This window comes from Lotus japonicus, chromosome 4 (genome assembly GCF_012489685.1).
Source record: "Lotus japonicus ecotype B-129 chromosome 4, LjGifu_v1.2".
NCBI lineage: Eukaryota > Viridiplantae > Streptophyta > Magnoliopsida > Fabales > Fabaceae > Lotus > Lotus japonicus.
The window spans coordinates 67,943,325-67,968,481 of NC_080044.1; the positions used below are offsets into that span (position 1 = coordinate 67,943,325).

Here is a 25,157-nt window from a genome sequence, read left to right on the forward strand (position 1 = left end):
ATTATACTTTTATCTCTCCTAATTTTGTTTTTAATGGAATGATTTATTTTTTTCATAAGATATGGAAAAAATATTAATTAATATTTTATTGAAATTCTAAGTGGACAGTTATTATAAAATATATTTTCCTCTAAATACACAATATTCTGAAATGCACAATATTTTTGGCTCAAAGTTTCTTTCCACGAATCCAAAGAAGTACATTTTAAACCAATCATTATTCTCAAACAGCAAAAGAGAGTCGATCAATTAATACAATTAAATTGCATGAACCAATCAAAGTGGGGAAAAGGCACAAGACGAAATTCATCTCGTGCCATAAAGCAGTATTCTGAAACGTTTGACATGTGATGTGATTAGTTTGATTTTCTTTAAACAATGACATAAATTCGAGTTTTATGAAAAATAAGAAATCCCTCAACTAGAATATCATGGGTATAACTTTTTTTGATAGGCAATGATATATATTAATAACTGGTACAAGGGTGCTAGAACCCAAAACAACAAAACAAAAACTCCCAAAGCAAGAAACAAGAACTCCAAACGCACAAGGGAGAACAAAAAAAAACAAACAAACCAAACCCAGCCTAGATACTAATCTGCATCAAATAATACTCCCAACACCACTTTTTTTTATCTGAATTGCAATGGCAATGAATCAATTTTGGCAACAAATCAAACCTCAAACAATACTTTTTATTTCATTTTTTTTGTTTGGGACGATGAAACTAGCTAGCAAATGTAGCGACAAATACACTGATCAAACTCTGCTACGGGTTGACAATATCCATTGCTTGCTACAGGGTTGAACTGGTTGTAACAATCCTGCCTGCAACCGAGGTCAGTGCAGGTTGTGCCAATGCCTATGACTCTTGTACATATGTTGCCATCCACCATGACCATGTTCCAAGTTCCTTTTGGTAAGAAAAAAGATGATCAAGGATTTTATGTTTGGAGTTAGTCTCAATGCATCGATCATTATTTTTATATTCAAAAGCAATTACCAAATAGTATACAAGGATGTGCATTTATGTGTGTACCTGATGCAAGTAGGAGAAAGCTAATGAAAAGCACGAACTTCATCATTTCGTGTAGGACTTCCTTAGATGGGTTTTCTGATTGCCATGATCATAGGTCCTATTAATAAGTGATGAGAGTTTGGCTGCTGTGTGACAGTGTGAGATATGCAAGCTACTTTTTCTAGGGTTTTAGAAACGTGTTGTTTTTTTAGGAAAAAAATTAATAAATTTCTTTTTGGTACATATTTAATAAAAAATTAATTTTTTTTAGCACAATGTTTTAAAAAGCGTTTTTTTAATAAAGTAAAACAAACAGATAAATATTGCTTTGACAAGCATTTGATTTTATGACTTTTTATTGCTTTTACGTTATGATTATGATTTTTTTATACTTTTTTTTTGAACGAATGATTTTTAATACTAAAAGCTTGCTCAACGGTCTTAACTCTTAATTAATTTTTTTTCAATAAAAAATATTTCTTTCCCAAAACAACTCGAACAAACAGAAATTATTGCACTGAATCTGATCAACATTGATTATATCATTGACCATGCGTTTCATAATTACAAAATATGGTTTTATTCAGCTATAATATGATTTCATTTCTTTATTTATGACCTTATAATTATATCATTGACCATGCCTTTCATATTAAAAAAAATACGTTTTTATTCAACTATGATATGCTTTCTTTATTTATGACCTTATAAAGGTTTTTACATGAGCGGAAGGGACATGACATTAATTGTAAATTTAATTAATTTCATTTTATACCTTTTTTGTGGAATATTTGGGATTTTAGCTCGACCCCATTCCCTTACTCTTTTTTTTTTTTTTCTAGCTTTCACTACTTTTAGAATTAACCAAATTTCAATTAAAATGCAATTTTCACACGCACAAAATTAAGATAAGATTACATACTCCAAACAATGTTTTTTATTTATTTATTTGAATGCAATTGAACATGGTCATGGACTCATGGTGGATGGCAACTCATTACATGAGGGGGACAACATAAGCGTTTGGTCCAACTTTTTTACAGCTTTTAAGTTACTTTAAGTTTAAGCTCAAAATAAGAGCTTTAAAAAAAAGACATAAGCTGTTTGTTAGTTTTCATTTTTTAATAGCTTAAAAGCTACTTTTAAGTTAAAAGTTGTTTAGTAAAATATTTTTGAAAGTTTTAAATTTATTTTAAACTTATAAATTGAAAAATATATATTGTGCATTGGTATGTTTCTCTTCTTTCTTTTTTTCCTCTCCTCATTGCTTTCCAATCTACGAAAGAATCCATTGAAACAATGAAACAGAAAATAGCCCCACTCACAGTTAAACTTTTAATTGTTCGTGCTACAAATCTTTGAAATTTTTTGATCTAAGAAGCTTTCAAATCAAAAACTAATATGAAACATGTACCATCAAAATTTTTCCTAGAACTAGGTGAACACCTACCACTAACAATGAAAAATCAAAAACCAAGAAAAACAGCCCCACTCACAAGAAATACAAGGAGCCCGTACCCAGCCACGTACACAACAGAAAATAAAGAAAGCAACGAGGAGAGGAAAAAAGAAAGAAGAGAAACATATCAGAGAAGAGAAGGATGGAGTCTTGCGCATTTAAAGGAGGAAGGTGTTGCAACTTGCAACGTAGAATAAGGGTTACTCTCAACAACTTATTACAAAAAAGCTCATTTTTTTAACTTTTTCCTTAAAAGTTACTTTTTTATATTTCTTTGTAAAAAAAATAAGTAACTTAATTTTTAAGATTTTATTAAAAATTGTGTTTGGCCCAATCCCAACAAAGAATGTAAAACAGTTTTAAGCATTGCCAAAACTTGTGTTGGCAGCGATTGTAAGGCTAAATGTCTTCAGCAACACCCGAAGGACAGTTATGGATATTGGTTTTACACAGGAGTAGGGGCTACCTGTTCAATTCATTTGTAGCTAGCTACCTTTGTAATTAGGTAGAGGCAATAGTCTCAAACAAATAAAAGATGATGTTTGGGTTTGTTCTCAAATTGTTTGGAGTATGGAATCTTTTCTTATCTTATACTAGGTACCCTGACTTTCACTCTGATAATAGCCAGTATCATCAATAAAACACACCACTTAATAGTGCACAGTTAAATCTAACACGTGATGAGGACTAGAGAGCAGATATCCCAAGTCCTTTCTCCATTAAAACCACAGTAAGCAGTGCTGACCCAGTAAATTTACACAAAGGGTTTCCCTTCCAAATTATTATTATACACAAACATACTTGAATGATATACTTACATTAAGTTCCACATGTATGCATAATGTTTCTTGAAGCCATGAATGTCGGAACTGGCAGCAGCACATATGAAGCCACAGGAGAAGTATATAGGAAGGAAAGGGTTATTCAGTAGCTGGTCCTGGGATCAGTATCTCATCTAATATCTATCTCCTGTTACAGATACATGTTAGCTTTTGTGTTTCCATGTTACACAAGCATTGCGCACCGTCGTTATTGCCATCAAGATCCAGATGTTTGGTATTCTGCAGGCAAAATACATGATAAGGCATACAAAAAGATGGAGCCTAGTGAGGGGGGAGAGAGGTTCTTGCACTTTCCAACTTTCTTCTTCATTTTATTTAATTTAATATTTTCGTTTGGAGGGGCATTGCCATTGATGTCTAAAACACAGTAAATTTCCTCATTCGATAAATTTAGGCGGGGATAGTAAGATTTCAAGATGTTCAGGTAGCACTAGCAGTACATAGATTTCAAGATGTTCGGTTAGCACTAGCAGTACATCTTTTAATCCTGCCATCATTTAGTAGAAGATAATTGATGGGTGAGAGAAATGAGAGACAGAATGAATCCTGTGTTTGAATTACACATCGGAGGATAAAAATACACCAAGATTTACAGTTGCCATAATTACATTACTATACACCCTACTAACATTATTTCTACCACCCACTTCAAGCTAGAGCATATAAACCAGATGCATCAAACTTCTTACATATATAACTAATTCGGTACTTTGACAGTTGAGATCGTTTGAATCGAGTTACCATTCCCAAAATGTTCTCAACATTAGTTCCTTGCATAGAAGGAAGCTTAACTGTCATTCATCATCCTAATGGCATTGATGAGATGCTATACTTTTACAACACGGTAAGAGTCTAATCCAGAAATTCACGAGTGCTTCTACTTGATTATCTTACCTCCAACAAGATTATCATTTTTTATTCCATGTTATTTAGTCAAACATATAAAATATAGTCAAAGCCACTTGGGCAAAGCTCAGGCATGTTATCAGGAACAGCCTACTTAGCCCATTTATATACATTACCAGAAGAATGTGAAAGTGCTTTATGTAAAAGAACCAGGGATTCTTTATTGCCCAGCTAAATAAAGCATAGTACTAGGAGGACACACCTTCTCCAAGTAGCTGTTCGAACCGAGCCACAATGTGTTTTCCGTAAGTGTATTTCTTCAAAGCATGAGTGTGAGCTCTTATGCGAGAAAGCAACAGTGCTCTCTGATTTTCAGAACAGATCTCAATAACCTTCTGTACCACATAATTTGCAAATTGGTCTTTCACCATAGTCTGCAATGAAAATCCATGGGTTAGTGAGCAAGAGTATCAAACCCAAAATGCTTTAGTCACACCAATTATAAATGAACCTATTAGTTGTGTTAGAATCTGTTATATTAGCTGTATTATTTCTGTCAGAATCAGTGTTTTATTAGTTGTCTTACTTCCTTATTTAGCATATTACAATTATAGTGTATGAGGGAAATATCCCTTAATCATAGGGATCTGATTGTATAGGTGTTATTGTATTTCCTAAAATAGCTTTCTAGCCTTGTATATATGACTGATGTATTCTCAGCATAGTTCAATGAAATCAATTCATTCTACCCTAATTCTTGACATGGTATCAGAGCCTCTATGGCCGAGAGGTCTAGAGTTCGATCCTTGCTCCCCTCACTTTCTAATAAAAAAGTGGAATTTAATTAAGCACATGGTAGGTGGGCCTGTGCATTTATCCACGCTTCAAGCCCAAAGGGCTCTTGCGTGAGGGGGCGTGTTAGAATATAATATAAAACCATTCATGTGGCCCATACCCAACAGCTTAAGCTTTTGGGATCAGTGGTTGTTTGACAAGTTGCATAACTCACTTTAAACTGCAATGCTCAAGAACTTTCTACCATTGTATAAGATGTGCAAGATCAATAATCATATCGTAAAACATGAAAGGATCAGTGATTCCAGCACATAATTAGTGTAGAAAAAGGATCTTAGTGTAGTTTAAGTCAATACAAAGACAATCGAAAATTCGAAATTAAATATAAAATGAACCTTGATTCCTTGAAGATTCTAGATCAGTCAAATAAAACAGCAAAACAGTAGCCACAACGATTTCTAACGTGGTTAAACTATTAAGTTCCAGCTACAACATATAGTGAACTGGGGGTGACTCTGAGAAGGTAAGTATCTCTTTTTAAATTAACTCCTACTGACATGGAGACATACATTTTAAGAAGCAGTCACAATGGAGGAAAACAAGAATCAAAGACTGGATGGCACTGGTTATGTATGAGCATAAAGATAGAGGAATACTCTAGATAGAAAAAGAAGAATTAAAAGCAAACTGATGTTTAAAACAGACTCTCAAGTAAGACACGTCCAATGTTGAAGTTTGAGATCCATCTATTGGCAATGCCAAATAGCAAATGAATGTCAGCGACCTTGTGTGTGAGGGGCTGCTTTAGAGATCAATCAATATGCCATTTCACTCATTTGAACTTTATCTTCTTCATTTCTGTTAGAATATAATATAAAACCATTCATGTGGCCCATGCCCAACAGCTTAAGCTTTTGGGATCAGTGGTTGTTTGACATGGTATCAGAGCTCTCAAATTCTGGGAGCCGCCTCTGACTGCGCAACCCTAGAGGACAGCCTTCATTGCTGTCAATCATACTTTTTTAGTACAGCCTTCATTGCTGTTGATCATTCCTTTCAGAATACATCCTCACTGCATTGAGGTTGTTGTACTGCTGTGGCCATGGTGAACCCAGTTGATGAAGTGGTGCAGAAAACTCAGGAAGAACTGCAGAACATCAACACTGCCTACCGATTGAATGGGAAGAATTACTTGAAATGGTCCCAGCTTGTTGGCAGAACTCTGAAAGGTAAAGGGAATGCTAACCACTTGACTGGTGATGCCCCTAAAGAAGGAGATCCCAAATTTACAAAATGGGACGAAGAGGACTCTATGATCATGGCATGGCTATGGAACTCAATGATCCCAGAAATCACTGATACTTGCATGTTTCTTAATTCTGCAAAGGAGATTTGGAAGGCCATGGAGGAGACATACTCCAAAGCTAAAGATGCTGCTCAAATATATAACGTGAAGGTGAAGACTATGGCTGCAAAACAGGGAAACAAGGCTGTTACAGAGTACGCCAATCAACTCAAATCACTGTGGATGGAGTTAGATCATTACAGGGTCATAAAAGCCAAGTGCCCAGCAGATTCAGCAATGCTCAAAGAGTATATTGAGCAAGATAGAGTCTATGATTTCTTGGTTGGGCTTAACTCTGATTTTGATCAAGTGAGAGCCCAGATCCTCGGAAAAGAAAAAGTTCCAAGAATTAATGAAGTAGTAGCTATGGTCAGAAGTGAAGAAAGCAGAAGGGGAGTAATGCTAGAAACCCCAACTGTGGAAAATTCAGCCATGAAAGCTTCTGGGGTCTCGGCCATGATGGCAGATCAGAAAAAAGGGGGAATAAGCAATATGGAGAAGAAAGGTGAAGGCGTGTGGTGTACCAACTGCAACAGGCCTCGCCACACTCGTGAGAATTGCTGGAAGCTGTATGGAAAGCCACCTAGTAGAGAGTGGGGGCCCCAAAACCGAGATAGGGAGTGGGGAAAAAAAGGAGACAACACAAGAAAGGGAGGACATGCGCACGTAGCTGCTGGAACCAGTGAAGAAAATAAAGGAGGATTGATTCAACTTAACCAGGGTGATCTAGAGAAAATGAGATCGCTCCTCAACAAGTTGGATAAACCAACAGGTAGTTGTTCTGTAGCATATTCAGGTACGTTTGGTGAGTTTCCTTTTTCTTTTGGACTTAATGCCTCAGATAAACAATATAACCAATATTGGATACTGGACTCTGGGGCTACTGACCACATGACACCCCTACCTAAACATTTCTCCTCTTACACCCCTTGCCCTAGCAATAAGAAAATATCCACAGTAGATGGCACTCTGATGACTGCAGCAGGTCAAGGAGAAGTTGAAATAAGCCCATCTAAAACCCTTAAAAATGTCCTTCATATCCCTAAACTATCCGTCAGTCTGATTTCCATAAAAAAACTCATAAAAGACCTATCATGTATTGTTGTTTTTTATGACGATGCTTGTATACTGCAGGACAAGCACTCGGGGAGGACGATTGGACATGCTAGAGAATGGAATGGCCTTTATTACTTGGACAGCCCGAATCTGCCACTAGACCTACAAAATTGCAAGTCTTTTTTCTCTGATTCAATAAAGACCAACAAGGAGAAGGTCCTCCTACATCATTGTCGTCTTTGACATCCTTCCTTTAGAGTCATAAAATTGTTATTCCCTTCCCTTTTTAGCAAATTAGATGTGGAGAGTCTTCATTGTGAAGTGTGTGAGCTTGCTAAGCACAAGCGTGTACCTTTTCCAGTTAGTAATAATATGAGCACTTTCCCCTTCTATTTAATTCATACTGATGTGTGGGGTCCCTCAAATGTCCCAAATGTTTCTGGTGCCCGTTGGTTCCTTACCTTTATAGATGATTGTACTCGGGTCACATGGGTTTTCTTACTAAAACAAAAGTCCGAAGTCAGCTCTGTGGTCCAACATTTTTTCTCCATGGTAAAAAATCAGTTTGGTGTTAGCATTAAGAGGATCAGATCCGATAATGCCAAGGATTACTTTAATCATGAGCTTATTTCCTTTTTTCAAAAGGAAGGTATCATTCATGAATCATCTTGTGTCAAAACACCTCAACAAAATGGGATTGCTGAGAGGAAAAATGGGCACCTATTAGACCAAACTCGGGCTCTTCTTTTTCAACATAAGGTTCCTAAAAGGTTTTGGGGGGAGGCTGTTCTCACTGCATGTTATTTAATTAATAGACTACCTTCAAGTATTCTAGCCTCAAAAAGTCCTATGGAGGTTCTGTCCTCTTTCTATCCTAATGTGTCCACATCCAATCAACTTGTTCCAAAAATATTTGGGTGTGTATCTTTTATCCATGTCCACAGTGGTGATAGAGGTAAACTTGATCCTAGAGCCTTAAAATGTGTCTTCATAGGATACTCATCCACACAAAAGGGATATAAAGGCTATCACCCACCATCCAAAAAATTCTTTGTGTCCAGAGATGTCACCTTTTTTGAGCAAGAAAGTTACTTCCACCAAGATCATCTTCAGGGGGAGAATACAAGAAAGGAAGATGATCTCCTTATGCTCCCTGACTTAAGTTTAGGACCAGAAGTAGGGACTAGAAGTGTAACAACTTCTGAGAAGGAGACAACTTCTGGGAAAGAGGCTCAACCCACTAAGTCCACTCAAGATGGAGCTGATGCTGATGTAAGATTTGAGAAAAAGCTGGTTTATTCAAAGAAGACAAAGGCCATTCCAGAATCTGTCCATGTCCAAGAATCCAACCCAACATTACATGAGGTAACTACCCTTGATCCTTTAATCTCCACTGAATCAACCTTTGATTTCCAAACTGTACAGGAACCCGAATCCAGTTCAGCACCACTCCATGAGGACCTAGATATTCCAATTGCTCTTAGGAAGGAGACTAGGAAATGTACCACCAAGCCACTTTACCCTCTAGCCAATTACATATCCTTTAAAAACTTCTCACCAACCCATAAAGCCTTCCTCACAAGCCTAAACACTACAACCACACCTACCTCCTTATCTGAGGCATTGACTGATGGGAAATGGAAACAAGCCATGGACTTGGAAATGGAGGCATTAGAAAAGAATAGCACCTGGGATTTGGTTGCTCTCCCAAATGGGAAAAAAACCAGTAGGATGCAAGTGGGTATATACTATAAAATACAAGGCTGATGGATCCATTGAGAGATATAAAGCAAGGTTAGTAGCTAAGGGATTCACTCAAACTTATGGAGTGGATTACATGGAAACATTTGCTCCAGTTGCAAAAATGAATACAGTTAGGGTGATATTATCTCTAGCGGCTAATTATGGTTGGAACTTGCAACAATTTGATGTTAAAAATGCATTCCTCCATGGAGAACTCGAAGAGGAGATTTACATGGAATTGCCCCCTGGATATGGTGGAAAAACCACTGCCAACACTGTTTGCAAGCTAAAATGGCATTGTATGGGCTGAAACAATCACCACGAGCATGGTTTGGAAGGTTTACTAAAGTTATGATAGGTCTGGGCTTCAAACAAAGTCAAGGAGACCATACTCTGTTCATTAAACACTCTAAGTCAGGGGGAGTAACAGTGTTACTGGTTTATGTGGATGACATTATAGTGACAGGTGATGATGAGGAGGAGCAACAATTGTTAAGCCAACATCTAGCCAAGGAATTTGAAATTAAGACCTTGGGAAAATTGAAGTATTTTTTGGGAATTGAAGTGGCCCATTCTAAAAAGGGAATCTTCATATCTCAACAAAAATACATCACTGATTTGTTGAAAGAGACTGGTAAGACAGCATGCAAGCCTGCAAGTACACCAATTGATCCAAACCTGAAGTTGGGAAATGCAGAAGAAGATACTGCAGTTGACAAGGAAATGTATCAAAGACTAGTTGGTAGACTGATATATTTATCTCACACTAGACCTGATGTTGCATTCGCTGTGAGTCTAGTCAGCCAATTCATGCACCAACCGAAGGAGGTTCACTTACAGGCTGCACTAAGAATTGTGCAATATTTGAAAGGAACCCCAGGCAAGGGAATTCTGTTTGAACGGAATAGGAGTGTAAGTCTTGAAGCATATACAGATGCAGACTATGCAGGGTCGATTGTGGATAGAAGGTCGACTACAGGATATTGCACTTTCCTTGGAGGGAATCTTGTGACTTGGAAGAGTAAAAAACAAACTGTGGTGGCTAGATCCAGTGCTGAAGCAGAGTTCAGGGCAATGGCACAAGGGATATGTGAACTATTGTGGCTGAAGATCATCTTGGAAGACTTGAGAATAAAGTTGGATGAACCAATGAGACTTTATTGTGATAACAAATCTGCTATTAGCATAGCTCATAACCCAGTGCAGCATGATAGAACCAAACATATTGAAGTTGACAGACATTTTATCAAAGAAAAATTAGATAGTGGCCTGATCTGCACTCCATATGTCTCCTCACAAGACAACCTTGCAGATATTCTAACGAAGGGGCTGAATAGCAACAGCTTTGAGAAGTTTGTTTCCAAGCTGGTAATGGAGAATACCTATTCACCAGCTTGAGGGGGAGTGTTAGAATCTGTTATATTAGCTGTATTATTTCTGTCAGAATCAGTGTTTTATTAGTTGTCTTACTTCCTTATTTAGCATATTACAATTATAGTGTATGAGGGAAATATCCCTTAATCATAGGGATCTGATTGTATAGGTGTTATTGTATTTCCTAAAATAGCTTTCTAGCCTTGTATATATGACTGATGTATTCTCAGCATAGTTCAATGAAATCAATTCATTCTACCCTAATTCTTGAGAATTTCTAATAATATTTTCTAAATAAAAAAAAGCAAGCAAAACTCTGACTAACAACTTTTTTCCAAATAACTAGATAGCAATCTTTTTTGCATTCCAGTTTCAAGGATATAATCCCCATGTAAATGTGATTTATCCTAGAATATTTTTAGACTTACCAATAGATTATCACTTTGTTCATCATGCCCAACAATCTCTGCAATCAACAACTGCCGCTCAGTGGTATCTCCATACTCTAAACATTTCTCAACAACATTTGATGCAAACTTATGCTGGCTCAATTCTACAATATGTCCTGACAGCCTGCCAATAATTTGGCTCCTTTCTTGAGGCTTGCCTCTCTCCAACACATGCTACAATGACATGGGCAGAGCATCATAATTGAGGAAATGAAACAAAAATTCAGTCATAGGGGTCAACAAACCACAAAAATATCCCCCGTGCAAAATACAAAACATTAACCATATGAAGCCCAGAATTTATCTAAGAGGAGAAGGAAATGGAAACCTACAGTTAAAGTTGAGATTCATTGAACACCATGATAAAAAGTAATTGGGGAAACAGAAAATTCAAGATAGCTTAGGAACAAAAGTAAGTGCAAAGTAGTATATAAAAGAAGTATAAAAGTGAATAGCTATGTAAACCTGCTAGAACCCTCCAAATTAGTAGAGATATGTATCATGATTCATGCGACTCAATTTCTGTTAAAAGTTTCGTTTGTCTCACATTTTGTGTATTGTTTACTTGCTTACTTGTAATCTGGTAGAGACCGGAGACATTTCTGTTTTATAATTCTGGTAAGACTATTAAAGTTAGTCAGAAGTTAGATTAGAAATCAGAATACAATTTCAGACCTAGATCATCTCTTCACTTCTCTCTCTCTAAAGTCTACACTTGTAACACAAATCATGCTACTTTAAAGCCACAGCATGACTGCTATAGGTGTTAAAGTGTAAGGTTGCTTGGAGCCACAAACCTGGTTAGTTCTGTAATACACACATTGCATATGTTGCTATTTATGCAATGATAGAAAGGGCATGTACCTTCAACTTGATTCAGTTTCGACTATGCATCATAATCAATACCTACTGCTAATAATCAATATTTTAATAAATAGGGAGAGAAATAGCAACTAACCTGAGTAACATAATTACCATACTGGTCCTGAGCGAGAGAGCAAGATGACTCCAAGATTTCATCCACAATAAACTGGCATTGGACCTCATCTGAGCAATGCTCCATAACTCTCTACAAGAATTATTATCATCAGACTACATGTGCAATCAAAGAATAAATCAATATCTTCTATGGTAATTCAATAACCTTACCTGTATGACTCGGCAACCATAAGGATGCATAGATAGAATAGGAACTTGCCCACGGAAGGCAGATATTATAAAACCAATTTTTTCAGTTGGAATAGATTCGATGCATTTCTGTATTACATGATTCCCATTTTGGTCACGAACACATCTCATAACATTTCCATCTAGCTCATGAACAAGCTGAACTTTTTGTTCAATATCAATAACCTCAAGTGCCTGCACAGGCACAGAATTGAAACAAATATGATAATATAAGATCTCAATTCCAGGCTTGATTCTTAGGCTGTAGCGAAAACTTTCCTCTATTGTCAACTTTCTTCCCTAGCAAACAAATCACCCTTTGAAAGAAACCAAAGAAACAAGAAAGTTACATGTTAGGACCCAGTTTCAAGGTATGGGACTTGAGTCCCACATTGGAAGTATGGGATTCTAATGTGGGGTTTATAAGGCCTTGGGCTCTCCAACTACAACAGCTAGTTTTTGTGGTGTGGTTCTCCTAAGGTTCTTATCATTACACAAATAAGTCTATAACTAGATAGTTTCATGTATTACACAAATTGAGGATTGTATCCATTGGAAGACACTGATTCTATCATTACTTGAAACCACAACTTCTCTATATAATAAGAAAACATAAATTGACACTATTTCACCAACACCATGCAGATATTATGTTAATATAAGTCTATAATAGATAATTTCATGTATTACACAAATTGAGGTTTTTATCTATAGCAAGACATTGATTCTGTCATTACTTGGAACCACAACTTCGGTACGATAAAAAAACATAAATTAACAAGTCATATTGCCATTTGTAAAAAGCTGAAATTCTAGCAAATATGTAATTTGGATCTGTATATCTCCAGATCATTAATTAATAAATATATACTGAAGTCATAAAGCTACATGAGTCAATGAGTTACATACCTTTTGGATTACACGACAGCCATACATCTGCAGACTTAAAGGCAATATCTGACCAACAAGTCGATTTGCAAGTTCCTTCCTCTGCTTAGGGCTTCCATACTCAAAGAACTATGCACAAGAGGAAGTACAAATTAGAACATAACAGATTCCGGACAACCATAAAGTAGGTTACTGATAGTGCATATCATTTCAATAACACACCTTCTGGATTACGTAGTTACCAAATACATCAGTCATTAACTTAGAAGCATGTGGAAGAACCTCTTTGAACACCAATGCCTTGTCCTCAACACCACAAGTTTCCAACTTCTGCTGGATAAATCGGCTCCCATGCTGATCAGCACTGGAGTTCAAAACCATGGAGAACTTAGTTTCTACCCAAAGCCAAGGAATGATCAAAGTGATAGGTGGAGTGGAAAGATAAATTCAAAGATTACTTGCCTAAATTCAACAATATAACCAATAATATCAGATAGCTCAAATCTGCGACCTTTGCCAGATTTTAAATCTTCAAGAAAATTAACAATTTTGGGGTCATAAGCACTGTCAAAGGTTCTTCGACCTTGCCATCCAGATAATATACCTCCATGTCTACCAGAAACTGGGGAAACTTTCATTTCATTCCTTCCTCCTGGAAGGCCAGGATTGCTTTCCTGGTATGCCGGTAAAACTGGACTAGAAAGTGGGGAACTTGGATTCTGCATTACGAATCTCATATTTGGCGGGTGTCCAAAATAACTGGGAATCATTAGCCCACCTCTGCTAGAGTTCAAATGCGCACCATTTCCCTGATAATGCACTTTTTTGTCATCCAAATAAGCACCACTATTGGGCCACTTTTGAGAATCAAAAGGGTCACTTTGGCTACCAACACTCGGTCTAGGTGTTAACAGATGACCAGAAACACCATATCCCTCCGCAAAAGGTTGCTGGTGATATTGCATGTACATAGAATCACCAAAAGAAGGCTGCAGAGGAAATCCATATTGTCCTAGTAACTTGCTTGCAGGTAACATTTCAGCTCCATGTGAAATGTTTCCCCCAGTTGAAATCCCCGGTGCTTGCAGAGTAAAACTGGAACCAATAGCCCCATCAACAAGAAATGGCACAGTACCATGAGGAGGGTATGCAGCAAAATATGGAGGAACAGCCGCGGGATTAAAAGGGTAGCCCCCTACATATTGTGGAGAATATACACCTGAAGCCTGCAAATTACCATAAAATGGATTTGTTGAGGTCATATAAGCTGCTGCCGGGGCATGTAACGGTGGTGTTAATCCTGATGACTGCAATACTGGATGGACATCAGAGGAAAACTTGCTGGGATTGTGAATAAACTGTACCGTACCACCAAATGTATATTTTTCACTTTGAGAATTAGTGCTAGGAACTTCACGTGGATTGTTTTGTTGCTGATGTTGAATCAACTTATTCTGGCAGCTGTTGTTCCATTTATCTTCACAACTTTGCCTTTCTGAATTTGGTAGATTAGATACACTAAGAGCCCTTAATTGAGATTCAATGACTGTAACATCTAAGTCACTAAAGCCCACACTTCCAGTGGATTCAAGAGATGATGAACTTGTGATAGGGGCAGGGGAATCAACATTTGTTGACAGCCTTATATCATCTGCACCTACTGTAGGTTTTGCAGAATCTAGTGTGATGACAGCAGGGTCTTGAGAAGAGCTGGAACCAGCATCTAAATCAATTACTTCATCCACCACTCCAAGAGACTTATTATATACAGGTGACATGGTGTGGGGAAGATCTTCCTGAGTATTTGAATTTTAATATAAAAAAAGTCACAATCAGAAAAATAATCCGGAGGCAAAAATAAAATAAAGTGATTGACTCCATTCATACCATGAAGTTAACCACTTATGAAGAAAGAAAGAAAAGGTACCACAGACAAAGGAATTAGTAGTCAGTGACAAGTACCCACTGTAGCCGCAGAGGCAAAAGGAAAAGAAAATAATTGAGAAAAAGGACAAAGTTCTAACAACTAAAGTAGTTACATGTAATAAGATATGAGAAATGGGCCTAAATCTATGTTTTATATGCAGAAATTGAATTGATTTCTTAAATTCAGAAGTTGATGACAATACTAATCAGGACTACATTTTTGTGCTGAGATGTCACTGAAGCTGCATCCTGTCTATGCCATATTCCACTAGCCTTATCCAACTCATCATCATACGGCTGTTGGGGTGAATCATCCTCAGACTCCTCCTTGGGTGTTGCAAGAGTTCCTTGTGACAAATGAAAAGAATCTTTACCAGTATCATCTGCAAAAGACAATCCCCAATTACTGTAGTAAGAAGCCTACGACTATCATTGCCCTGTCAATTAAGAAAGATCAGTTAATAATTGGTCTTCAGACTCACATTTTTTCATAGCTCTGTTCAGAGTTAGCAAGTCCACATTCTGGGCCTTGTTCTGGGATAAGAGGTTATTCGAGGCCATAAATGACCCTTCCATGCTCGGAGGTGCACTACCGCTGCGATTGGGCACCGCATCCCTTCCATTGCCACAAAACCTATGGCTCTTCAAAAGAACAGCCAAATCCTCCGTCGCCACGTTACGAGACGGTGAACCGAAAGTCGCAGCTTCCTTAAGAGTTGGCCATTTCCCCCCGGCTTCCGAGATTCTAATCGGACTCTCAGTCGCCATACTACTAATGGAAGATTAATTTCCCCTTTATTTTGTCTTGGCAATGAAAAATGTCATATTTTGTCTCCTAAATTGCACCAAAAAATTGTTGGATTGGATCAGTCTAAACTTCTAATGACAGACAAATTTATTACATTAGAAAAGTAAGCAAGTACAGCACAAGAACAAAGAACACTAATGAAACAACATTGACAAAAGCGAATAATTCCGAAAAAATAACAATTTACTTGAAATTAAGGAAGTATAATGCAAAAAAAAAACTCAAAAAATTCACAGAAAGTTGAATTATGATATTGTATTGTTCCTGAAATCATTCATAGTAAATTGGGGCATTCCAAGTGAAATTGAAACCAAATATTTTCCTCCCCATCAACTTTGACAGTGATGAAACAAGTAACATCAACCAGCAAGCACAATTTCCCAAAATCAATAACCAAATCATAGTTTTGCATCAATAAGAGTAAAAAAAACAGTGCAATTCACAATAATTGGGGAAGAAAAAGGAGAATCAAAATTGAATGCATGCAAATTGATGAGTAAGGAATGAGTAGTAGTTGAAGTATGAAGAAAAGGGACTAACTGTGGTATCGGAGTTTGGACGCAGAGGAAAGTGGTGAAGAATTGAGTGAGTTTTGGAGCCCTAGATTCTGTTTCGAAGAAGAAATTGAGAGAGAAAGAGAGAGAGATAACGATGAGTGTGACTGAATTCATATATTAATGTGAATGTGAAATGATATTATTATATGATGATGGTGGTAAAGTGCAGTGTGTATGTGTACAACAAGATTTTAATTTTAAAAAGTGGTTTTGTTTGTTTGTGTGAGAAAAACACCGTTTTGCTAATTCTCGGTTTGTGTCGTGTCGCGCCTTTTGGACCTTGGTTTGGTTTGGTGAGTACTTGTGTAGAGTAAGATTTGATAGAGGCATAAACAGAATAGGACATGGGTGGGAACCAATTAACCTAGTGGCTAAATGGCTAATCACGCATATATGCCATATGGGGATGGGATGGGATGGGATGGGAGAGTAAGCCAAACACCTCCTATTTTGGAAACAAGTTTAGTTGCCATTACGTTCACACCCACATCCATACATAGATTTAAAGAAAAGGAGGGGAGAGAAGGAAAGATATCATTTGTATTGTTATATGACATAGGGGTGTTCATAACCGAACCAATTCAAATAAAACCGACAAACCGATCAAAAAAACCGAAATTCAATCAAACCGAAAACCGAACGGACTGAAAATTGAAAAAACTGAAATTATTTATTGGATCGGATCGGATTTCGGATTTGATTTCCAAAACCGAACCAATCCAATCCAAACTGAACATTCACAAATATGTATACTTTTAGTTATACATATATCATTCCATTTACACTTACATAGTACATATTTATTGTTTATATATTGATTATATCACACATGCTTATTTATAAAATTACGTTTTAATAAAAAAAGTTCAAGTAATTATTTGAACTATATACATGCATTAAAGTAAACAATTATAATCACAATTTAAAAATTTGTTACTATGTTATAATTTATGAATGTTATATTAATATTATAAATTATGTATCATATATTATATATTTTTAAAATTTATACAACACAATTTCAAAATATAAAAAAGTGAAACAAAAACCGAATAATCCAATCCAATCCAAACCGCTATAGATTGGATCGGATTGGTTCAGATTTGAATTTAGTAAAAAATTCATTGGATGACAAAATCATAAAACCGATGAGATCGGATCGGATGATTTTTCTCCTCAAAACCGATCCAATCCAATCCGCGAACACCCCTAATCTGACATACGTCACGTCAGGTTGACATAACTTACTTTAGGTTTCGGGTTTAACTCTCACATCTCCATAGGTTGAGAGTTTGAATCCCCTGAGATTCGTAAAATCTCAGTCGGTGGACAATCTCTCTTGAGGAGATTCCTCGACGCTCCTACTCAGTGACGAATTTAAGATTTTTAAACACACGCACGTGCACGCACACACATACACGTATATATAACTTCAATCAATCAACGAAAGAGTATTCAAAAACAAATAATTAATTCTCTTTTATATTTTTAAAAACCACAAATAAGTAAGAAAAAAATATTTAATTCATGCAATTAAAAAAAAACACAATTGTGCTTTATGGTTTTGAGGCCCTTCTCAAGCTGTGGTTGATGTATCTTTATGGGATTGTCTTTATGTATAAAAAAAATGACTATAACTTCACTTTGGTTCAAGTGGTTCAGGTAGTGATTTTGATACAGAGGTTTTTGGGGAGATACAAGGAGAATGGATGAGAAGAAGCAAAATGGTACCTCTTCTTCAATAACTGCTGAACTTTTTGGTTCCAAAGAGTCTCACCCTTCTTCTTCTTCTGGGATTTTCGGGTCAATTTTCGAGAGTATTATAATTGTGCAAACACACGCACGCATACACATGTGTGTGTGTGTGTGTATATATATATGGTGTTGGAGCTTGGGATTGTATCACATTAAGTGATAATTGGGTTGTCTCTGAGAGTTTCACAGAGTCCTTGTACCATAAGGCCTCTGATTGCTGCATTATCCTTCCATCAATTCTTTGAAGGGTTTGCACTTGGAGGCTGCATCTCACAGGCACAGTTCAAGGCCTCATCAACAACAATCATGGCGTGTTTTTTTGCTCTGACTACGCCGGTGGGTATTGGCATTGGAACCGGCATTGCTCAGTGTATAACCCTTACAGTGCCGGCGCGCTCGTGGCGGAAGGGATTTTAGACTCGTTGTCAACAAAGATTTTAGTGTACATGGCTTTAGTAGACTTGATAGTTGCCGATGTTCTCAACAAAAGAATGAGTTGTAATTTTAGGCTGCAGATAGTGTCTTATTGTATGCTTTTCCTTGGAGCTGGATTAATGTCCTCGCTCGCAATATGGGCATGAAAATCTTCTCAATGTAGCTATAACAATGTTGTTCAATTTTGATTTATATCTTTATATTTCAAAAAAAAACTTCAATCAATCAACGAGAGTGTTCAGAAACAAAGAATTAATTCCCTTTTATATTTTTAAAAACCACAAATAAGTAAGAAAAAATATTTAATTCATGCATTTTTAATTTACAATATATGGAGAAAACTCTTTAGATTGATGCATTTTTCAAAGCTACTTTTAATATAAATAAAGACATATTTAAAATACAGTAGTGTATAAAAAAATTAATTGACACTCAATAAAATTTTAATTAGTAACAATGTGTTACGCACTAGTAAAGTTTTTCACCTTTTAATAAACTTTAGAGGTATGATTCATTTATACTCTCACTTTATTTTCACCTTTATTTTTCATAGATTTCTCTTTTATCATCTGATCATATTACTTATCACATCTCTTACTTTCTTTATCTTTTCTTCTTATTTCTCTCTTTTCTCCACTTTACTTCAACCTTAATTCTAAACTTAATACCTAGTGGGGTAAATATAAATAGTGTAAATAAATTGGTATGATATCTAATGGGGGTAAATAAACTGTGAAAATATAATTAACATTTTATCAATATTATACTACTAACAAATAAACTTTAAAACCAAGTAGGGGCAAATGCCCCAATACTCTCCTACATAAATCCGTCCCTGCTCCTACTAGGAGTGAGCCTCTACTGGCCTATCGAGCATGTCACTGACAATTCCAATTCGTGGGCAACCTTTCTTGAGGACGTACATGTTGATGACAGTTTTTAACCATCACAGTATGTGTAGGTTAACAAATGCGGCTAGTATATACATCGCAAGAAATTTTGAATGTTTCATATGAAAAGAAAATAAAGATAGGAAACAAAGTAAGTGGATATTCTTGAGGTGTCAATTTAGTTTTTAATAGAGGCATCGATCCAGTGAACTCAATTATCCAAACCAAATCAATCTAATTAATTCGAATTTATTTAGTCAATTGGTTCATTTCATGTTGAACGCGATCTTAATAAAATAATATGTTACTGAAATGATATACAAGCTATTCTCATAAGTGTATGGCAAAAGTTTGAACTTCCGAAAGATCATTTGTTAGGCGGATTTGATGAGATATCTGTGTGAGATCAATCTTGGTTTTAGCAAGAAACGGCCTGGGACACGAGAGTTAATCATAAAATTATAAAATCCTTAAATTTATCTAAGAGACAAAAACCACTCCATTAAATTTTCTAAAACCCTTTAGTGGTTAACTGGTTATTAGGAGGGGGTTTTCTAAAATACAAAACTCATCATAATAAATTAATAATTGGTGCTAAAAAATCCAAATCAACCCAAGGCAAGGCCAATTCCAGGCCCATATCACCAAACAAAAGCAACAAAAACAAAAAATCGCCACAAGAAATTTGATACAATCCCAATTCCCATGAACCCTAAACCCACGAGTAACTGTTGATTCATGGCGGAATTGAACACTCTGGTTGTGAGGAAGCCCTGTTTTGGTCTCCCAACTGGTTGCCCTCAATGCCTCTCCGCTTTCATCTACCTCAAGTTCGCTCAAGTTCCCTTCCAATTGGATTTCCACCTAAACAACCCTCACTCCGGTAACACCCCCATTTCCCCCCTTTTACCTTTTCTTGTTTCATGATCATTGGTCATCACTCCCATCTCATAAAGTTTCATTTTTTACCATTTTTTGCTTCTGGGCATGTAGGTATATATTTTACTAATGCTTGCCTTGTTTTTTCAATGGTTTTGTTTTGTTTAGATCAAATTCCTTACTTTGAGTATGGTGACTGTGTGGCTTATAACAATGAGAAAGAGGGCATCATTGAGTGTTTGAAGAAAGATGTTGGGGTAGTTGATTTAGACAGTGGGGTGTCTTCCCTTCCTGATTGGATATCAACAAAAGCAGTTCTCACCACTTGGCTTGCTGATGCACTTGCATTTGAACTCTGGATTGGGTGTGAAAGCTCATCTGCTCATAGCATCTATTATTCTGATCTTCCCTGGCCCATGGGGAGGATTCTCTCCCAGCAGAAAGCTCGTTCGGTAAAGCTGAAACTCGGGATCACTGATGACAATGCTCAAGTGAAGATGAAAGAGGTCGGTTTCTCTTCTCGCCTTATGTGCAAGGATTTCATGTTTTTCTGTGCATGGTGGTTTTAATGTTTTATGTGATTTTCTCTTTAATTTGGTATTTGATATTTATGAATAGCTATAGTGGTGGTGGACAGATTTACGGGAGAGCAAGCTCTGCGTATGAGGCCCTGTCGAATTGTTTAGGGGAACAGAACTACTTATTTGAGAACAGGTGACTCCTCTGGCTGACTTATATGTGAATTTGTGGTCTCATATTTTGTTAGAGCAATATGTGAGAACATGCAGTTCATTTTTCATTTTTGGAGCAATTATTGACTCTGAACTTCTGTTGATGTATTCACATGCTCTATTTGGTTTACGCAGACCATCAAGCTTGGATGCTATTTTTCTCGCCCATGGACTCATTGTTCTTCAAGCTTTACCTGTAAGCGTTACTATCAATTTCTCTGATGTTCATTTCTAGATAATTATGAATAATCTAGTTGCTGCTTGGGTTGTCCCAGTCAATCAAAATTAGGGTAGGTAGTTATGGTTACGTTTGACAGCGGGAATTTATCATGAAGTTGGTTAGATTCACAGAATAACTTGAACGTTTTTTTTTGGCACTGACTGAAGCACTAAAGCATATTAGGCAAAAGTTAGGTTTAGGTGAAAGAAAGATACACTAAGAAAAGGAGTTATGCTTGGGAACTCATTTAGAGAATATATGTATAAAGTGTGTTTAATGCTTGCCTGCCAAACTTTGGCATTTAATGAATGTCAATTAACTACAGTTTCTATAAACAAATTAAAGTTGATACTGAGAAGTTTTCAGCTTAAAAACACAGTAATGCTGGCCAAAAGCTGTTCAAGACTGCGCTATAAGCTGTCAATCTGTCTACCATTCTCAGTTCCACCATTCTTTCTAGACCTGCTGACATAGATATTTTGTGTCATCAGATCCATTTGGAGGTTTTTGTATTTCTCTTTGGTATTTGGTATAAGAAATATAGGAAAATTGATGAGAATGTCCATAAAAATTAAAAGTTAGTTGCAATGAGGCTCACTGGTTGGGAAGTTTGCAACTTAGGCTTATTCTAGTGAGATGACTAAGCCAACGGAAATTTCATGATTTTACATTCCCAATGTTCTTATTGAGAAATATGTTATTTTTCAGGCATAATCTGATTTTATACAATGCTTAGTAGTTAGTACTTACCGAACAAGGAAAGCCATGTTCGATACCTAAGCCTTGTAATCCTTTACACTTAGTTGTTACTTTTGCATTCTTCTACAAGACATTTCTTTTGACAAAATTATAACTCTGGAATCTGGATCCTGCATTGGCATACCTTCAGGAATCTTCAATGATGCGGATCAATTTTTTGGAACACCCTAATTTAGTTAGGTACGTGGAACATTGCAAGACAGAAATTATAGAAGCTGATACATCTCCTTCTTCTGGCCCACACTTTCATACGAATGCATCATCATCAGCATCCAGAAGTCAATCAACTAAGAGTAAGATATTTTCTGGATTTGGTAGATGCACAGTTTTATTTTAGTTTTGTTTGATAGGATTGCCTTGATAAGCATAACCGGTACTTCATTTCCTTTTCTTTCTTTTTCTGTTTGGGAGGGGGGATGTTACTACATATACCACAGAACAATTATAATCAGAAACAATGGCTGGAAATATATTGGCCTTGCATAATATCTTGAGGATAGTACTATTCCTAATAATTTTTCATAAAATTCAAAATATGAACTATGAAGTGGAGTATTATGAAATTTTTAGGTTTTCAGTGACTAAGGATGTTACAGCATGGGCGTGATTAACTCATAAAATGAGTGATCTTTCAGCAACTCCTGATGTGGAATCTCCTGGTTAAATTAGTTGTTTATTATCTATATGCTATTATATTAAACACAGTACAGGCAATGGAAACCAATGCCATAGGTACACTCTTACCCCTCCAAATTCATAGATCCGTGATAAAGTCACGTAATCAATTGACTAAAGCTATTTTTTTATGTACAAATTTTTCGAAACTCAAATTGAATTCAAATTTTAGTTATAAGTACTTTGATATCATGTTTATGGTAAGATAAAAAGTTTACTTCTTTGGCAACAGTAAGTTAATCATTCTCATTTGCATAATTAAATTTAATCAAATATCTATTTTAATGGTGAAGGACATAATTTAAATTTTTAACATCACTTGAAACTTTTTAACTTATGTCAGTCGGCATGTTCACAATATTACCTATTAACTAAAATCATTTTTTATCCCATGCATAACACTGGTATTAAGGTAGTTGCGTACTAATTCGGGTGAACTTGATCAATGATTCCATAGATCATTAACCCTGTCTATCCATCTCATGCTTTGCATAATAAAACCAGAAATTAGAATTTCGTAATGTGAATAATAGGACTGCTCAACCTTCTGAACATTGAACAATTTAAAATATAGAGAAGCATGTGAGTTTTCAAGTTACAACACTACATATTAATATCATAGTGAAGTAGTTTCCATTTGTGGTGCACTGGTACTTATTTAGTTTTTTGGACAAAAATATGTTGTGCTATTAGGATATCACTAATTATATGAGGAAATGAGAAATGCTAGCAACACACTTTTGAACAAGCCTCTAAGTTCTGACACACTTCAACATGATTGGTTTAATTTTTAAAAAAGACAACAAATTTTTTAATAAGTGAGTGAAATATGTTGATTATTTTGTAAATAGACCAGTCAGAGAGAGAAAAGAGTGCTGCTAGCAGTCCTTGTGAGAAAATATATATCTACTGTTTTAAACTCATGTGCTGGTACTCTTCATGAAGTTTGATTTTGTCATATTTTTACCAGGTTCAAAGCCTAAGAGCAAACCCAAAAGGGAGAAAACTAAGGAGGAGAAAAGCTATAAAAGAAGGTCCACGTATTTTGTGGTTGCACAGTTGGTTACAATTGTTGTTTTCCTGACACTTATGACTACATATGATGATGGTGTGGAGGCAGATGAAGCTGGTTATGACTACGATGAATGAAAGTTCATCTCAATTTGTCTCCTTTATCCTCTTTTACAATGCAAATTGAAATTTAGAAAATTACCATCCATTCCAAATTACTAAAATATGATCCATTTTTGTATACACTAGTTGATTGAACATTGGAACATGCTGCTGCTGTTTAGTTTACTGAGTTATAGGAAAGGAACCATGCCCTGACTCAACATTTGGATTTGTCGGCTTAAACATGTTTTGGAAGGGAGATTCAATTTTTTTGTGCATTAGTTGAGATGGGGATGCTAAAGATTTCTGACATTTTCCCCTTTTCTTAATAGAGATAAGTTTACAAAGGATGTTAAAGAAAAGAAAAGTTTGTTGTAAATGAATTATTACTAATGTTTCGTAAACATCTTATTTTCATTCTTATCCACAGTGATAAATGAATAAAAAAATTGAGAACTGAGATATCATGATTGATATAATGTGAAAAGAAGAGGCATATAGGAAGAAAAAAAAAATTGAAATGGCTAGAAGAGAAAGCATTAATATTAACTAAGAAAGTCTTGGTCAAAATAATTAAGTGTGAATATTACTAAGAAAGTTTTAATAAAAAAAATGAAGGTTGAGTATGTTTTTTTGGCTATGACTTATACATCTTAATTTAAAATGGTCTCAGAAAAAAATATTTCCCTTTTTGGTCCCTGAAAATATTTACTTGATTTAAAATGGTCCATGGCGTCATAATACCTGACATTTTTATTTATCAACTAGTTCATGTGGACTTTTCAAATCTGTTTTGGTCCTTCAAAAACTTAAATTTGAGAACCGAACCGATTAGTTTGGCTCAAATTTAGCATAAAATAAACCAATTAACATAACTATTTCAAACCAATTACACGAATGGATTCGTCGGATCAAACCGAGCTAATGAACACCATGAGCCCTTTATTTTTTGTAGTCTTGTCATCCATGAGAAGAAATCAGGAAAAAAGTGGCTATTATTTATGCATCTTCATCAAAGCCCTTTTTAAACATTTATGCAAAGTGCCATTTTATTTAAAACTGATTTATTTTTTTATACCTACCCCATGATCTGAACCAAACTGAACAGATTTTATTCACTTTTGTTAGGCTGGTTTTTGGTAGATTGTGATTACTAAGTAGCTCTTTGGGATATTAGGAAACTAACAATTCAGGTAGGATTTTGGCTGTTGTCCTATCAAATAAATTACAACCTGTCAATTCATTTCATTCGTTACCACAAATAATAAATTTCTAATAAACCTTCACACCAAGCTTTTCTTAATTCTTCTGTCATCAAATACATGTATAATTACACTTCAAACTAGTACTACTAATTGACCAATAACTACCAGAGTTTTAAATTATAACCTCTCAAACTATTTTTACATGTTTCTCAGGAAATGCA

The 25,157-nt window shown here is 35.9% G+C and overlaps 2 protein-coding genes across 2 annotated transcripts; one reads left to right on the top strand and one right to left on the bottom strand.

Annotated features, from left to right (window-relative positions):
- Nucleotides 1-3,142: 3,142 nt before the first annotated feature.
- LOC130709980 (pumilio homolog 6, chloroplastic-like) lies at nt 3,143-16,414 on the bottom strand. Its single transcript, XM_057559117.1, has 11 exons — nt 16,258-16,414; nt 15,392-15,744; nt 15,126-15,292; nt 13,446-14,779; nt 13,206-13,347; nt 13,005-13,112; nt 12,078-12,290; nt 11,887-11,997; nt 10,908-11,102; nt 4,429-4,600; nt 3,143-3,539 (listed from the first exon to the last, which is right to left on the bottom strand). The coding sequence occupies exons 2-11, from the start codon at nt 15,675-15,677 to the stop codon at nt 3,517-3,519; spliced, it is 2,751 nt and encodes a 916-aa protein (XP_057415100.1). The 5' UTR covers nt 15,678-15,744; nt 16,258-16,414; the 3' UTR covers nt 3,143-3,516.
- Nucleotides 16,415-19,990: 3,576 nt separating this feature from the next.
- Nucleotides 19,991-23,997, top strand: LOC130714958 (mitochondrial outer membrane import complex protein METAXIN-like). The gene is made up of 6 exons (XM_057564944.1): nt 19,991-20,237; nt 20,402-20,739; nt 20,871-20,947; nt 21,100-21,160; nt 22,074-22,236; nt 23,589-23,997. Exons 1-6 carry the CDS (start codon nt 20,093-20,095, stop codon nt 23,765-23,767), a joined length of 963 nt encoding a protein of 320 aa, XP_057420927.1. The 5' UTR covers nt 19,991-20,092; the 3' UTR covers nt 23,768-23,997.
- The last annotated feature ends 1,160 nt before the right edge of the window (nt 23,998-25,157 follow it).

Coding starts and splice junctions, on each gene's coding strand:
- LOC130714958 (XM_057564944.1), top strand. CDS start 20,093: ATGGCGGAATTGAACACTCTGGTTGTGAGGAAGCCCTGTTTTGGTCTC. Junction 20,740..20,870: donor CTCAAGTGAAGATGAAAGAG/GTCGGTTTCTCT, acceptor GGTGGTGGACAG/ATTTACGGGAGAGCAAGCTC. Junction 22,237..23,588: donor CAGAAGTCAATCAACTAAGA/GTAAGATATTTT, acceptor TATTTTTACCAG/GTTCAAAGCCTAAGAGCAAA.
- LOC130709980 (XM_057559117.1), bottom strand. CDS start 15,677: ATGGCGACTGAGAGTCCGATTAGAATCTCGGAAGCCGGGGGGAAATGG. Junction 13,348..13,445: donor GGTTATATTGTTGAATTTAG/GCAAGTAATCTT, acceptor TTTGAACTCCAG/TGCTGATCAGCATGGGAGCC. Junction 12,291..13,004: donor GCTGTCGTGTAATCCAAAAG/GTATGTAACTCA, acceptor GTGCCTGTGCAG/GCACTTGAGGTTATTGATAT.